This window comes from Lynx rufus, unplaced genomic scaffold (genome assembly GCF_022079265.1).
Source record: "Lynx rufus isolate CCGP_SWC_20201006 ecotype Redwood Valley unplaced genomic scaffold, mLynRuf1.p SCAF_4, whole genome shotgun sequence".
Lineage (NCBI taxonomy): Eukaryota > Metazoa > Chordata > Mammalia > Carnivora > Felidae > Lynx > Lynx rufus.
Window position 1 is genome coordinate 11,969,924 of NW_025814856.1, and position 15,982 is coordinate 11,985,905.

General features: G+C 44.7%; 1 protein-coding gene across 1 annotated transcript in view; it reads left to right on the forward strand.

The window, feature by feature from the left end:
* Positions 1-15,982, forward strand: part of NWD1 (NACHT and WD repeat domain containing 1) — a 66,395-nt gene that overhangs the window by 39,162 nt on the left and 11,251 nt on the right. Inside the window, exons 13-15 of the mRNA XM_047094524.1 lie at positions 6,434-6,642; positions 9,760-10,032; positions 12,036-12,126. Of these exons, the coding sequence (XP_046950480.1) occupies positions 6,434-6,642; positions 9,760-10,032; positions 12,036-12,126 (573 nt within the window). The remainder of the gene's footprint in view (positions 1-6,433; positions 6,643-9,759; positions 10,033-12,035; positions 12,127-15,982) is intronic.

Here is a 15,982-nt window from a genome sequence, read left to right on the forward strand (position 1 = left end):
GCATTGAGCATGGAGCCTGCTTAAGATTCTCTCTTTCTCCCTCTGCCCCTCCTTCACTTGCACTCTCTCTCTCTCTCTCTCTCTCAAAAATATATGTCACTGCAATTTAAGTATGTACAGTTTTATAATTTTTTCTCAACATTTTGCCATAACCAATCTTTTATTTCCATTGAATCTTTTTTTTTAAAACAACTTTATTGACGTGTAATTGACATACCATTTCACCTGTTTTAAGTGTAATGCAACAATTTTTAGATTTACTGAGTTGTACAACCATCACCCTAATGCTAGAACTTTCCATCACCCCAAGGAGTCCTCTCTGCATGGCCCGCCCTCTGTGGAGTACATCTCCACTCTCACGCCCAGCCCCATGGCAACCACCCATGTGCTCCCTGGATCTATCAACTTTCTGGTGCTGGACATTCGATGTGGAAGGACAGTGGAAGGAACAGTATCCGTATTAGTCCGAGGGCATTTACATTGTTTCCAACTTGAGGCTGTTAGGAATCTTGCTGTTGTGATCCATCCAGTGTCACATTTATCATGTTTAAATGCAGCAAAATATTTCATTCTTCTCAACAGATCGTGTTCCAGAATGTATTAAATGATTTAAAAAAATTTTTTTTATTTTAACTTGTTTTATTTTTTATTATTATTTTATTATTTTTTTAATGTTCATTTATTTTTGACAGAGAGAGAGAGGGCATGAGCGGGGGAGGGGAAGAGAGAGAGGAAGACACAGAATCTGAAACAGGCTCCAGGCTCTGAGCTGTCAGCACAGAGCCTGACGCGGGGCTTGAACTCACGGACCCCGAGATCATGACCTGAGCCGAAGTCAGATGCTCAACCGACTGAGCCACCCAGGCGCCCCTTTTTTTTATAAATTGACGTCCAAATTAGTTAGCATATAGTGCAACAATGATTTCAGGAGTAGATTCCTTAGTGCCCCTTACCCATTTAGCCCATCCCCCCTCCCACAACCCCTCCTGTAACCCTCAGTTTGTTCTCCATATTTATGAGTCTCTTCTGTTTTGTCCCCCTCCCTGTTTTTATATTATTTTTGTTTCCCTTCCCTTATGTTCATCCGTTTTGTCTCTTAAAGTCCTCACATGAGTGAAATCATATGATTTTTGTCTTTCTCTGACTAATTTCACTTAGCATAATACCCTCCAGTTCCATCCACGTAGTTGCAAATGGCAAGATTTCATTCTTTTTCCTTGTCGAGTAATATTCCATTGTATATATATACCACATCTTCTTTATCCATTCATCCATTGATGGACATTTGGGCTCTTTCCATACTTTGGCTACTGTTGATGGTGCTGGTCTAAACACGGGGGTGCATGTGTCCCTTCGAAACAGCACACCTGTATCCCGTGGATAAATGCCTAGTAGTGCCATTGCTGGGTCGTAGAGTAGTTCTATTTTTAATTTTTTGAGAAACCTCCATACTGTTTTCCAGAGTGGCTGCACCAGCTTGCATTCCCATTAAATGATTTTTTTTTTAATTTATTTTCTTTCGGGGCACCTGGGTGGCTCAGTCAGTTAAGCGTCCGACTTTGGCTTAGGTCATGATCTCACAGCTTGTACGTTCAAGACCCCTGCGTCAGGCTCTGTGTTGACAGCTCAGCCTGGAGCCTGCTGAGGATTCTGTCTCTCTTTCTCTCTGAACATAAAAATTAAAACATTAAAAAGTTTTTTAAATTTATTTTTATTTCATTTATTTATTTTTTTTTAATTCTTTTTTTTAAATTTTTTTTCAACGTTTTTTATTTATTTTTGGGACAGAGAGAGACAGAGCGTGAACGGGGGAGGGGCAGAGAGAGAGGGAGACACAGAATCGGAAACAGGCTCCAGGCTCTGAGCCATCAGCCCAGAGCCTGACGCGGGGCTCGAACTCACGGACTGCGAGATCGTGACCTGGCTGAAGTCGGACGCTCAACCGACTGCGCCACCCAGGCGCCCCCCATTTATTTTTTTAAATTTTTGTTATTCAGGCTATTTCTAGTGTTCTGCTATTATGGATTCTACTGTGATGAATCTCTTTTTACTCTCATCAACATTTTTTTCCTTCTGTTGAATATTTCCAGTGAGTAGGAGTCTTGAACTGGAGGATGTGAGCATTTCTATGGGTTTTGAGAAGTGTATATGTAGCAGAATAAACTGCCCCCCGGACCCCAAAGCTGCCAGCATCAGATGTCCTCAACATATTCTTTTTTTTTTTCCCAAGAGCTGGGAATGACATGGGTACTGATAGAGTATCAGTCAGATTCCATTCATTTTATTATCATCAGGATGGCTAGTTTCACATAGGTCTATCCGATATTTGTATTTTTGTGTGCGTGGGCCATCTGTCCAGGACCTGAACCCATTTACCCATGGACCTTGATTCATTTTTTAAAAAGTCATCAGCGGGGCACCTGGGTAGCTCAGTCGGTTAAGCGTCCGACTTCAGCTCAGGTCATGATCTCACGGTTCGTGAGTTCAAGCGGCACGTCGGGCTCTGTGCCAACAGTTTAGAGCCTGGAGCCTGTTTCCGATTCTGTGTGTCCCTCTCTCTCTGCCCCTCCCCCACTCATACTCTGACTCTCTTTCTCTCTCAAAATAAGTAAACACACACAAAAAGAATTTTCTTAAGTCATCAAAGTCTTATTATTTGTAATTAGGAAAACTCGGCAATCAGTTTACTGACAAAACGGAAAGCGTTACAGGCATGTGTAATAAGGAGAGTGAAAATTTCCCATCACATGCCAGCAAGCTGGACGTGGTTTGCCCTGGTGTTTGCAAGAGACCTGATTGTGAAGTTCTCAGGAATGTGGTGAGGCAGTGATCACAGGCATTATCAAACATGAAATTTTAGAAGCTTGCAGTTAAGTCAATTCCATTAAAACAAGGTAATACAGGGGCGCCTGGGTGGCGCAGTCGGTTAAGCGTCCGATTTCAGCCAGGTCACGATCTCGCGGTCCGTGAGTTCGAGCCCCGCGTCAGGCTCTGGGCTGACGGCTCAGAGCCTGGAGCCTGTTTCCGATTCTGTGTCTCCCTCTCTCTCTGCCCCTCCCCCGTTCATGCTCTGTCTTTTTCTGTCCCCAAAATAAATAAACGTTGAAAAAAAAATTAAAAAAAAATAAAATAAAATAAAACAAGGTAATACATATCCAAAACTCATCACTTTCTTTTTTGTGTGTTTATTTATTTTGAGAGAGAGAGCGAACGTGAACAAGCTCCAGCAGGGGAGGGGCAGAGAGGTGGAGAGAGAGAATCCCAAGAAGAGAGAATCCCGAGCTGAGAGTGCAGAGCCCAACCTGGGGCTTGAATTCAAGAGCGGCAAGATCATGACCTGAGCGGAAACCATGAATCAGACGCTTAACTTTAACCGACTGAGCCACCCAGACGCCCCAAAACTTATTACTTTCAAAGTATTATACTGCACTTTACTACCCGTGTGCTTGGCTACCATACCCGCAAGGCGGAAATGGGCTGCTACCGAACTCTCTTCACAACCTTATATTCAATGAGGAGTCATGTTAGTGGCTTGAAATGAACCACGGGCGGGAATAGTTACACCAAGGAAATTGACAAAATGCCACAAGTCAGGGCTTCCCCCAACCCCTCTGGAGAGTCTGTTGTTCATCATTTATCAGCATATTGTTGTTCTAGTCCCTTCCCCCAGCAGGTGTTCGGATATACACAAATATATACAGTTTTATATATAGTCATCTAAGCCTTTGTTTGCATAACCTTTTGGTTTTTTCAGTTAACATCACATATTTTGCCTCTTTCCACATTGTGTGTATGTCTCTAATTCATTTTTACTGTGACATAGTGTTCCACATACGGAGATATTTTGCAACACGTTGCTATTTATAAAACTTTTGGTTGAAAAATACCCAAACCACAACAAATCAAAATTACCCACTGTCCTACTGTCCTTTGAATTATAAAGAGATGAAACTCCCTTTAGTCTCTCCCACCCTTCAGTCTCCGTGGAGCTGATTGGTAGTCAGAGTTTATTAAATGCCAGAACTAATTTTTTTCTAGGCTTATGCAGATGTAGCTCTGTATAAGTTCATGTACTTTGAGTTTTTGTCAAAAGCAGATGGTACTATTTTATACACTGGGCTGTAACTTGCTTTTGTCACAATATATTGTAGAATTTATCACGTAGAGGTTGAGAGCTTGAGTTCTGGGCTGGAGTCCTGGCTCCACGACTTATTAATCATGTGGTTTGGGATAAGTTACTGTACTCAGCTGTGCCTCAGTTTCCATATCTATGCAATGGAATAATAATAGTACCTCGCACAATTTTTATGAGATTAAAGGAGTTTAATGCATGGAAACTACTAACCACTATGCTTGGCACATAGAAAGCCCTCAGTAAGTATTGGCTGTTGTAATAATTTATTATAGTTAGGTGTATATATACATCTATCTTATTATTTTTAATGGCTTTGTAATATTCTTTATACAGATACACCATATTCTTTAACAACTCCCTTTTCATAAACAGGTTGTTTGCAATTTTCTTTTTATAAGACAATGCTGCAATTAACGTCTGACATCTTCACACACTTATGCTATTATTTCCATAGGACACATTCTTTTTTTTTAAATTTTTTAATGTTTATTTATTTTTGAGAGAGAGAGAGAGAGAGAGAGAGAAAGACAGAGCACAAGCAGGGGAGGGGCAGAGAGAGAGGGAGACACAGAATCTGAAGCGGGCTCCAGTCTCCGCTGTCAGCACAGAACCCGATGGGGTCTCAAACTCACGAGCCGAGAGATCATGACCCAAGCCGAAATCAGATGCTCAACCGACTGAGCCACCCAGGCGCCCCTCTGTAAGACACATTCTTAAAAGTGGGATTTCTGAGTCAAATTGTATGCACATTTTTCCTTTTTCCCTTTTTTTCTGAGCATTTTATTTTGAAATAATTCTAGACTCATAAGAAGTTGCTAAAATAGTGCAGAAAAGTCCCACATACCCTTTATCCACCATAGAAATGCTCACATCCTCCAGTTCAAGACTCTTACTCATTGGAAATATTCAACAGAAGGTTGATGAGAGACATTGCTGTATTCCTGGATCAGTTCTAGTAGTTTTTTGGTGGAATCTTTTGGGTTTTCCATATAGAGTAGCATGTCATCTGCGAAGAGTGAAAGTTTGACCTCCTTCTGGCCAATTTGGATGCCTTTTATTTCTTTGTGTTGTCTGATTGCTGAGGCTAAGACTTCCAATACTATGTTGGATAGCAGTGGTGAGAGTGGACATCCCCGTCATGTTCCTGACCTTAGGGGGAAAGCTCTCAGTTTTTCCCCATTGAGGATGATATTAGCAGTGGGTCTTTCATATACGGCTTTTATGATCTTGAGATATGATCCTTCTGTTCCTACTTTCTTGAGGGTTTTATCAAGAAAGGATGCTGTATTGCTTTCTCAAATGCTTTCTCTGCATCTATTGAGAGGATCATATGGTTCTTGTCCTTTCTTTTATTGATGTGATGAGTCACGTTAATTGTTTTGCGGATATTGAACCAGCCTTGCATCCCAGGTATAAATCCCACTTGGTCGTGGTGAATAATTCTTTTAATGTATTGTTGGATCCGGTTGGCTAGTATCTTGTTGAGGATTTTTACATCCATGTTCATCAGGGAAATTGGTCTATAGTTTTCCTTTTTAGTGGGGCCTCTGTCTGGTTTTGGAATCAAGGTAGTGCTGGCTTCATAGAAAGAGTTTGGACATTTTCCTTCCATTTCTATTTTTTGGAACAACTTCAAAAGATTAGGTGTTGGGGCGCCTGGGTGGCGCAGTCGGTTAAGCGTCCGACTTCAGCCAGGTCACGATCTCGCGGTCCGTGAGTTCGAGCCCCGCGTCGGGCTCTGGGCTGATGGCTCAGAGCCTGGAGCCTGTTTCCGGTTCTGTGTCTCCCTCTCTCTCTGCCCCTCCCCCATTCATGCTCTGTCTCTCTCTGTCCCAAAAATAAATAAACGTTGAAAAAAAAAAATTAAAAAAAAAAAAAAAAAGATTAGGTGTTAACTCTTCTTTAAATGTTTGGTAGAATTCCCCTGGAAAGCCATCTGGCCCTGGACTCTGGTTTTTGGGAGATTTTTGATTACTAATTCAATTTTTTTTACTGGTTATGGGTCTGTTCCAATTTTCTATTTCTGCCTGTTTCAGTTTTAGTAGTTGATATGTTTCTAGGAATTTGTCCATTTCTCCCAGATTGCCCATTTTATTGGCGTATGATTGCTTGTAATATCAATTGTTGCAACTCTTAATTTAGTTTTGCCACATTCCGTCACTTGTAATTTGGCTACGTTTGAAGCCATCATCTTTTCTTTGGTAAGCCAGGGAATTCCCAAACCAACAGGCATTTTGGTAGTTGGAAGGTCAAAATGTGTTCAGCTAATGTATTCTCCCCGACCCTGGTCTACTGCAGGAGAGGTGAGGTATGTGAAGGTGTTTGCCAAAGGGACACTTGCCCTCTCTGCCTCAAAGGACCATACACTGCGCTTGTGGAATCTACTGACTGGCCAGGAGAAATTCACCATTTGGGATGGAGGCTCAAAGGATCCCATGCAACCTGAGACCTGGAGTCTTCACTTGGATGAAACAAAGAAGGTTGTGTATTTGGCATCTGGCTCAAAGGTAACAAACACCTGCCCCTGTTTGCAAAGGAAAGAGACCAGAGCTTTCCAAGACAGTATATGCTGTTTCTATAAGGAGGGGCTCCCTGATAGGGGGTGGGTGTAAACAGGGGTACACAACCACTTGATAGGATGCTATCAGGAGGTTCAAACTTCACAGTTGGATTAGATGATTTCAGTAGTTCTATCTGACCCTGAAGAATTGAGACCTTTCATCTTTTTTAACTTGGTCATTTTTAGTACTATGAATTTCCCTCTGAGTACAGCTTTACTTGAATCCCACAAACCTTGATACATCATATTACCATTTGCATTCAGTTTAAAATACATTTGGATTTCCCTTTTGATTTGTTCTTTATTCCATGGGCTATTTAGAGGTGTGGTATTTGGGGCCCCTGGGTGGCTCCTTCAGTTAAGCGTCTGGCTTAGGCTCAGGTCATGATCTCACGGTTTGTGGGTCTGAGCCCTGTATCAGGGTCTATGCGGACAGTTCAGAACCTGGAGCCTGCTTTGGATTCTGTGTCTCCCTCTGTCTCTCTCTCTGCTCCTCCCCAGCTCATGCTCTCTATCTCTCAAGAATGAATAAACGTTAAAAAAAATTTGTTTTTAAATTTGTTTTTAATGTTTAATTTCGAGAGAGGAGAGAGAAAGCACAATCAGGGAGGGCAGAGAGGGAGACACAGAATCCGCAGCAGGCTCCAGGCTCTGGGCTGTCAGCACAGAGCCCAATGTGGGGCTCAAACCCACGAATCAGGAGATCATGACATGAGCCAAAGTCGGACACCCAACTGACTGAGCCACCCAGGCGCCCCAACGTTAAAACAATTATAAAAAAAAAAAAAGTATGCTATTCATTTCCGATATTTGAAAGATTCCCAGATAGCTTACCTTTTTTTTCTCCCTAATTTAATTTCATTTGTATGATGAATCCTTTCATTTGAGATTCATTTTATGATCTTTTTCTGGTAAATGTCCCACCTGCAACTGAAAACAATGTGTATTCTGCTGTGTTATTCTTTTATATCACCTATAACCCTATGATCTGATTGTTTTATGAATAGAGACACAGAAGAATAGTGAGTGAAAGCTTAGTAACTAAAGGGCTTGGGAAAAAAATCTCTAGCTAATTCCCAGGTGACTTCTTTGCAAGCTGAGTGATCTTGATACATTACCTTACCGCTCTGCTTCATCTACTAGATGAGATAATGACTAAAACATGTGGCATAGTGCTTGGTACATAGTAAGCACCAAATAATTAGTAGCTGTTAATTATTATATTTTATTAGTAAATGGAAGTTGTTCATGTAAGTAATATCGGTAGCTTATAAACTATGCTGTCCAGTGTGGGGCATCACCACCCAGACGCGGTTACTGAACACTTGAAATGTGCTTATTCTGGATTGAGATGTGCCCTAAGTTTAAAACACATTGGATTTCAAAGCCTTAGTATCAGAAAAATGATGTAACATATTTCAATGATAATTTTATATTGATTACATGTTGAAATGATAACATTTGGACATATGGGTTAAGTAAAATGTATTATTTAAATCGCTCTCCCTTGTTTTTCTTACTTTTTTTTAATGTTTATTTTATTTTTGAGAGAGAGAGAGAGAGAGAGAGAGAGCAAGCAGTCGCCCGGGGGCACAAGTCCGGGAGGGACAAAGAGAGGAAGACAGAGGATCTGAAGCAGGCTCCCCGCTGTCAGCAGACAGCCGGATGTGGGGCTCGAACTCACGAACTGTGAGATCATGACCCGAGACTGAGCCACGCAGGCACCCTTCTTCTTACTTTTTCTAAAGTGATTGATAAAAAATTTAAAGTCACATGCAGCTTGCCTTGTATTTTTACTGACGGTGCGGGCTTAAATATTAGAGAGGTGTTGATTGATTGCAAAACTGGTTAAAGAAATCATTTGGTTATCAGCAGAAGTCAGGAAAATACAGTAAAGAAATAAGAAATGATAATAAACAATCCCTAAGAGAAATGCTGTTAACATTTTACAGGGTTTTATTTTATGTGGGTTTCATACACATACACATGTGCATGTATGTATAACACAGAATGGGGACAAAAACATATATGAAGCTATCGATGCAGTTTCAGAAATCTATTTTATTTGTCCATGACCTTAAGCATTCTTCAAAAACAGCGTGCTTAGTGACTTCCTAAGATTGCCTTGCATGACTCCATGGTAGTTATGTACCTGATCCCTTACTGCTGGACAGATAAGTTGTTTCCAGTTCCTCGCACCTTCAAATAATTGAGGCAACTTTCCTTCTACATAGATCTTTGTATCTCTCCATATTTCTTTAGAGTAAACCCCAGGGGTGCCTGGGTGGCTCAGTCGGTTAAGCATCTGACTTCGGCTCCGGTCATGATCTCACGGTTCGTGAATTCTAGCCCCGCGTTGGGCTCTGTGCTGACAGCTCAGAGCCTGGAGCTGTCCAATTTTGTGTCTCCAATTTTGTGTGCTTCCAATTTTGTGTCTCCCTCTCTGCCCCTCCCCTGCTCGCACTCTCTCGAGAATAAACATTAAAAAAAAATTTTTTTAGAGTAAACCCCAAAAGGAGAATTAATGGGCAAATGTTTACTATTTAAATGGCTACTATCAATTAAAAAAGGTACCTTTTCTGGTGAGGTTAAATATGAAATCTGCTCTGATCAGTAATTACTTGAGGTGACATATATGTGAATGTATACGGCGTGGCTAACTTTGCTCTCATTCTTGAGACTGTCACTTTGGAGAAATTTTAGGTTCGTGGAAAAGTGATAGAGCTATTAGAAAGAGTTCCCATATGCCCTTCTGTTCAGTCTCCTGTAATGTCAACATCTTACATAAGCAGGGTACATTCGCCACAGCTAAGACATTAATATTGGTCATTTCTATCAGCCCAATGCAGACTTCACTTGGATTGCATCAAGTTTTCCACCAATGTCCTTTTGCTGTTCTAGGCTCTAATCCAGGATGTGTCTCCCGCCTGCCTTGTTTGGAACTGCCAACGCTGAAAAGGAAATGCATGCACTACGAAAAAGCACGGGTTTTGCGTTTGCCCCTGGAAAACCCGCCACCCAGGTCTCTCACTGAGATTTCTCTTCCTTTTCACGACTCCATTAGGTCAGTGCGTGGCATCTAGAAACTGCAGAACTGGTTTTCCAGATCCCGGGAGATCCCTCTGACTGCTGGGTGTATGCAGGAGTGCTGGCTTCCCGGGCCACGCTGCTGACCGTGTCCCAGGGTGGCGTGGCCGGCCTGTGGAGCTCAGCCACAGGAAAGCCACAGGGGAGGCAACATTTATCCAGCATCAAGGAAGAAACGCCTACCTGTGGGGTCTCGCTCCAGAAGCAGGGGAAGATGGTCACCGGGTTCAGCAAGGGCTCCATCTCCTTGGTAAGCTGCTTTACTGAGTGTGACGCCCACATTGCTTGGCCCCAAAGTGCCCAATGTCTTCACCTTCGGTCATTTTTAATTTTTTATTTATTTTATTTTATTTATTTATGTTTATTTTATTTTTGAGAGAGAGAGAGACAGAGCCTGAGCAGGGGAGGGGCAGAGAAGGAGGGCGACACAGAATCCAAAGCAGGCTCCAGGCTCCGAGCTGCAAGCACAGAGCCCAACACGGGGCTCGAACCCATGCACCGCGAGACCGTGACCTGAGCCGAAGTCAGACGCTTCACCGACTTGAGCCACCCGGGCGCCCCTACCTTTGATCTTTTAATAAATGACATTTGGCTTCTTAATTCTAGGGATTTGCAACTCTGCGCGTTTCAGGAAACCTCTCTTGGTGTCTCCTGGGGGCCGGCCAATGTGGGTAATTGTTGGCACTCGGTCCTGACAAAAATGTCTCGAGGCATTGCCAGCTCTTGGCCGGCGAGGGTGGCACAAAATCGCCCTCCCACCCTTTGAGAACCGCTGCCCCAGACGCATTAAGTAAAAGCAAATTTGCAGAAGAGTATCTATGACGGATGGTGCAAAAAAGGATGGTCATGTAAATGCTCACCTGTGCAAGCAGGTGCTCACAATGTAGACAACAGCCCCTTCTGGGGTGAAGGGACAATGGCAGGAAAGGTGGAGAGGTGTTCCTGATGTGCTCTGGATACTTCTTTTTTCCCCCCATCTTTTTTTTTTTTTTCAGCGTTTATTTATTTTGGGGACAGAGAGAGACAGAGCATGAACGGGGGAGGGGCAGAGAGAGAGGGAGACACAGAATCGGAAACAGGCTCCAGGCTCTGAGCCATCAGCCCAGAGCCTGACGAGGGGCTCGAACTCATGGACCGCGAGATCGTGACCTGGCTGAAGTCGGACGCTTAACCAACTGCGCCACCCAGGCGCCCCTTCCCCCCATCTTATACAGTATTGTTTAACTCTCTAAGTTTTAAAAGAAACATTTTTTTTTTCAATCAGCAGTTAAAAAAATCAACAGTGAGAGCCATGAGGAAATTCATTTCTCCCACCCCCACTACATGAAGGTGAACAAATATATTTTTTTAAACATTGGCTTGGATTAGTGCCAACAACTCACTTTTCTTGGCCCCCGAGGCGTCCTGTCTGTGCCCCTCCCCAAGGTAATGAATGCAAAGTTTTTGGCTCTCGGCCTGGTGGCTGTCAGATGCTCAAAGATCAGTAGTTGAGAAGCCAATATTGCACCGTATATTAACTAACTAAAATTTAAATTAAAAAAATAATCCGTAGCTGAATTGGGGCTGCAGGATTAAGGAAAGAACCATCCTCTTCGATCTGAACAGAATCAGTCCTGCAACTTGGGAATGGGAGTTTCCATCTTATTTGAGATCTCCAGAGCTCCTCTGGGGGCAGGAAACCAGTGCCAGAATGTTCTCCGGGTGCCTGAGCTAGTTACAAAAACAGTATCAACGGTAATAATAAGAGCTACCACGAAAAAAAAAAAAAAAAAGGGGCGCCTGGGTGGCGCAGTCGGTTAAGCGTCCGACTTCAGCCAGGTCACGATCTCGCGGTCTGTGAGTTCGAGCCCCGCGTCAGGCTCTGGGCTGATGGCTCAGAGCCTGGAGCCTGTTTCCGATTCTGTGTCTCCCTCTCTCTCTGCCCCTCCCCCATTCATGCTCTGTCTCTCTCTGTCCCAAAAATAAATAAACGTTGAAAAAAATTTAAAAAAAAAAAAAAAAAGAGTTACCACGTTGGGAGGGCTGACTATGTGCAGGTTGGGGAGGGAACCATTCTGCACGATTCTTAGCCCATGATGGTCCTATGTGGTCGTCCTGTATCATCGCCCATTTAATAGATGAGGAAACTGAGGTACCCAAGGGCTAAGGAATTTTCTTGGAAGCTGGTGAGTGACAGAGCCTTGCATTCAAACTCTTGACCCTGGACTCTTAACCCTGTGGAAATGCTTGATGGGCATCCTTGACTTTGCACAGATTTCCCCCGAAGGAGACAGCCTGCTGGAGAAGCTTCCGGAAGCTGTGCGGTTCCTGGTAGTCTCTGAAGACGAGTCCCTTCTCGCTGCAGGTAGTGTCTAACTCTTATTCGGAGCCATGGTGACAGGGAGCTGGCGGGGGGGGGGGGTGCAACTCTGGATTTGGTTGGAAGTAGACAGGGGTTTGGAGCGAGGGGGGCCATTCAAGACCCGTGGCCGGCAAAACCTTTTCTGAAAGGCCGCAGACCCAGTGGTCCCTGTTGCACCTGTAACGTGAAAGCCTCCACAGATGATATTTCAAGTAGGGCTGGCTGTGTGCCACTAAGACTTTGTTGATGGATGCCCAAATTTGGATTTTGTATCCTTTTCACATGTCACAAAATAGTAGTCTTATATTTATTTATTTTTTCAACGATTTAAAATCGTAAAAACTATCCTGACCTCACGGGTCACACAGAAATAGATGCCAGGCCAGTTTTGGCCCCCGGGCTGCAGCTTTCCCTGTTCGGGGTAAAACTAACCTTTCTGTGCTTCTGGTTCATTTGAGATGAGGGTGCTTATCCCCGCCAGTCACAGGGATTAAGGAGTGCTGCATGAGAGGATGGGGTGCTCCTAGGGAGGAGCCAGGAAATGCAACCCCTACAATAAGGTAGCCACAAAAAAGTGTGGTTGGTGCTATAACCAGACAAGAATCAGGGGTCATGGGAGTGGGTGATAGAGTTTTCTTCTTCTGTCTGAAACAGGGAAGGCTTCCTAGGAGATGACCAACAGACAATCCGCAGCCCAATTAAAGAAAAAAAAAAAAGACTATTTTTTCTTTCTCTCTTTTTCTTTTAACGGTTATTTATTTTCGAGAGGGCACAAGTGGGGGAGGGACAGAGAGAGGGGGGACAGAGGATCTGAGGCGACGATGTGAGGCTTAAACTCACGAACTGCGAGATCATGACCAGAGCCAAAGTCATACGCTCAACTGACTGAGCCTCCCAGGTGCCCCCAAAAAGACTATTTTGTTTAAAGGTCAGTTTGGGGGATGCCTGGCTGGCCCAGTCGGAGGAGTGTGTGACTCTTGATCTCAGCGGTGGTGAGTTCGAACCCCATGTTGGATGTAGAGATTGCTTAAATAAATAAATATTAAAAAAAAAACCATATCATAGGGTGCATGGGGTAGCTCAGTTGAGCATCCAATTCTCGATTTCGGCTCAGGTCTTGATCTCATGGTTCATGGGATCTAGCCCCACATTGGGCTGTGCACTGACAGCACGGAGCCTGCCTATAATTCTCTCTCTCCCTCTCTCTCTCTCTCTCTCTCTCTCTGCCCCTCTTTCCCTTCTCAAAATAAAAAAAAAAAAAATGAACTTAAAAAAAAATAAAGATCGGATTTGGGTTCACAGCCAGGTTGAGCAGAAAGTACAGAGATTTCCCACAGAACCCCTATATCCCCCCCCACTCCGCACTCATGCAGCCTCCTCCAATATCAACACCCCCCACTGGAGGGGTGCATTTGCTACAATCGATGAACCTGCATTGACACATCATCATCCCCCAAAGTCTGTAGTTTACATTACGGTCATTCTGGCTGTCGTGCCTTCTATGGATTTGGACAAATGTGTAATGGAGTACATCCACCGTTATAACCTCAGATAGGGTAATTTCATTGCCCTAAAATCAGCCCTGATTTTTGTAAGGGGTCAGAGGAACTGTAGACCAGTGCTGTCCAGTAATGCAAGCCACAAATGTGAGCCACATTCATAACTGAATGTTCTCATGACCCTATTTTAATTTTGTAAACGTTTATTTATTATTGAGAGACAGAGAGAGACAGAGCATGAGCAGGGGAGGGGCAGAGAGAGAGGGAGACACAGAATCCGAAGCAGGCTCCGGGCTCTGAGCCGTCAGCACAGAGCCCGACGCGGGGCTCGAACTCACAAACCGTGAGATCATGACCTGAGCCGAAGTCATACGCTTAACCAACTGAGCCGCCCAGGTGCCCTGGCATGACCCTATTTAAAAAGGCAAAAAGACACAGGTGTCATTCATGTGAATAATATATCTTATTTAACCCAATACACTCTAAAAATTTAACATGAAATTGACATAAAAATTCTTGGGGCGCCTGGGTGGCGCAGTCGGTTGAGCGTCCAACTTCAGCCAGGTCACGATCTCGCGGTCTGGGAGTTCGAGCCCCGTGTCAGGCTCTGGGCTGATGGCTCAGAGCCTGGAGCCTGTTTCCGATTCTGTGTCTCCCTCTCTCTCTCTCTGCCCCTCCCCCGTTCATGCTCTGTCTCTCTCTGTCCCAAAAATAAATAAACGTTGAAAAAAAAAATTAAAAAAAAAAAATTCTTAACGGTATTTTTCACAGTCGTTTAAGCGTCCAACTTTGGCTCAGGTCACCATCTCCAGGTTCGTGAGTTCGAGCCCCATGCTGGGCTCCGTGCTGACAGCTCGCAGCCCGGAGCCTGCTTCGGATTCTGTGTCTCCCTCTCTCTCTGCCCCTCCCCCACTCGTGCTCTGTCTTTCTCTCTCAAAAATAACCAAACTAAAAAAAAAATAAATGACAAAATTCTCGCGCGAAGGTTATGCAACCTGGCACGTGTTCTACACCAACAGCTCATCTCGACTTGGACCAGCCACGTGAAGAGCCACATGCGGCTCGTGGTGATGGCTCCTGCACATCTTCCACCATCCAGTTTCCAGAAGAATCTTAGGTGGCACAAGTATGCGCGAAAGGCAGCATGGGAAACAGGCACGTGAGAAGAAAGACGAACAAAGGGTACAGGCACAGACTGGAATCAGGACTGAGGTCAAGGGCACTGAAGACCCCAGTGCCCTAGAAACCTGTTACAGCGGGTTTCACGTGTGGCTCTTTCCAGCGGCCAATGAGGAGAAGCCCGAGCGGTTTCCCCATCCACAGCTTCGGGAACCCACCTGTTGCTCTAGAAGAGGTAGCCCAATCCCAACTTAGCTAAGATCAGGCACGGATTTCTTTCCAGTGTCAGAAATGGAATTGTGGTTCAGGGGGTCCCTTGGATTAAGATCAGCAAAGGGTAGAGGTGTGTGGGGCTGAGTTCAGAAGACACCAGGCCCAAGCTTCCAGGTGTCCCCGCCCCGTGGAGTCACGCGGACAGCGCTTACTTCTGTCAGCGACCGTGTGTGACAACAGCACCGACCGGGGGAGCTCAACCAGCCTTGGCGTCCAGGATTTTTACCGGGGGTTGATTATGGAGACACAGCTGACCACCTGCCCGGCTGACCTCAGTCTCCCAACACCCCTCCGAGGTCAAGCTGATACCGCCTGTCCCAAAGCTCCCACTGCCAAACACACGTGAGCGTTGGCCATCCCGTGTGGCCCAAGGCCTCAAGTAAAACCAGGATACTTTTTTTTAATGCTTATTTATTTTTGAGAGATAGGGAGAGAGAGTGCGAGTGGGGGGAGGGCAGAGAGAGGGGGGGAAGGGCAGAGACGGAGGGGGACAGAAGATCCAAAGCGGGCTCCATGCTGACAGCAGAGAGCCCGACGTGGGGCTCGAACTCACAAACGGTGAGATCATGACCTGAGCCGAAACTGGACACTTAACTGACTGAGCCACCCGGGGGCCCTACAAGGACACTTTTATCAAGGAGGACATTCTAAGGGCTTAGAGGGCACCTCTCAGGAGCCTGGCAAGGGCCAAACCATTCACGTGCAGAACAGGGACACCCAGACCTGCTGAGTTAACCCTTTCCTGCACACGAATGGGATGCAAATATCCTTGGACAGCAGATATCCTGATGTACTCCATCCGTTTCCCATAACATCCTTCTGTGTGAGCCTCAGGTTCAAGTGTAGTTCAATAAAACAATTGCATGGAGGGCCTGGAGAGGCAATCAGATGGACGGCCAGCCCCCAGCTGACTTGACTCAGGCGTTTCCAGGAGTCTAAACTGGGCTGGTGCAGGCCAGGTGCATAGC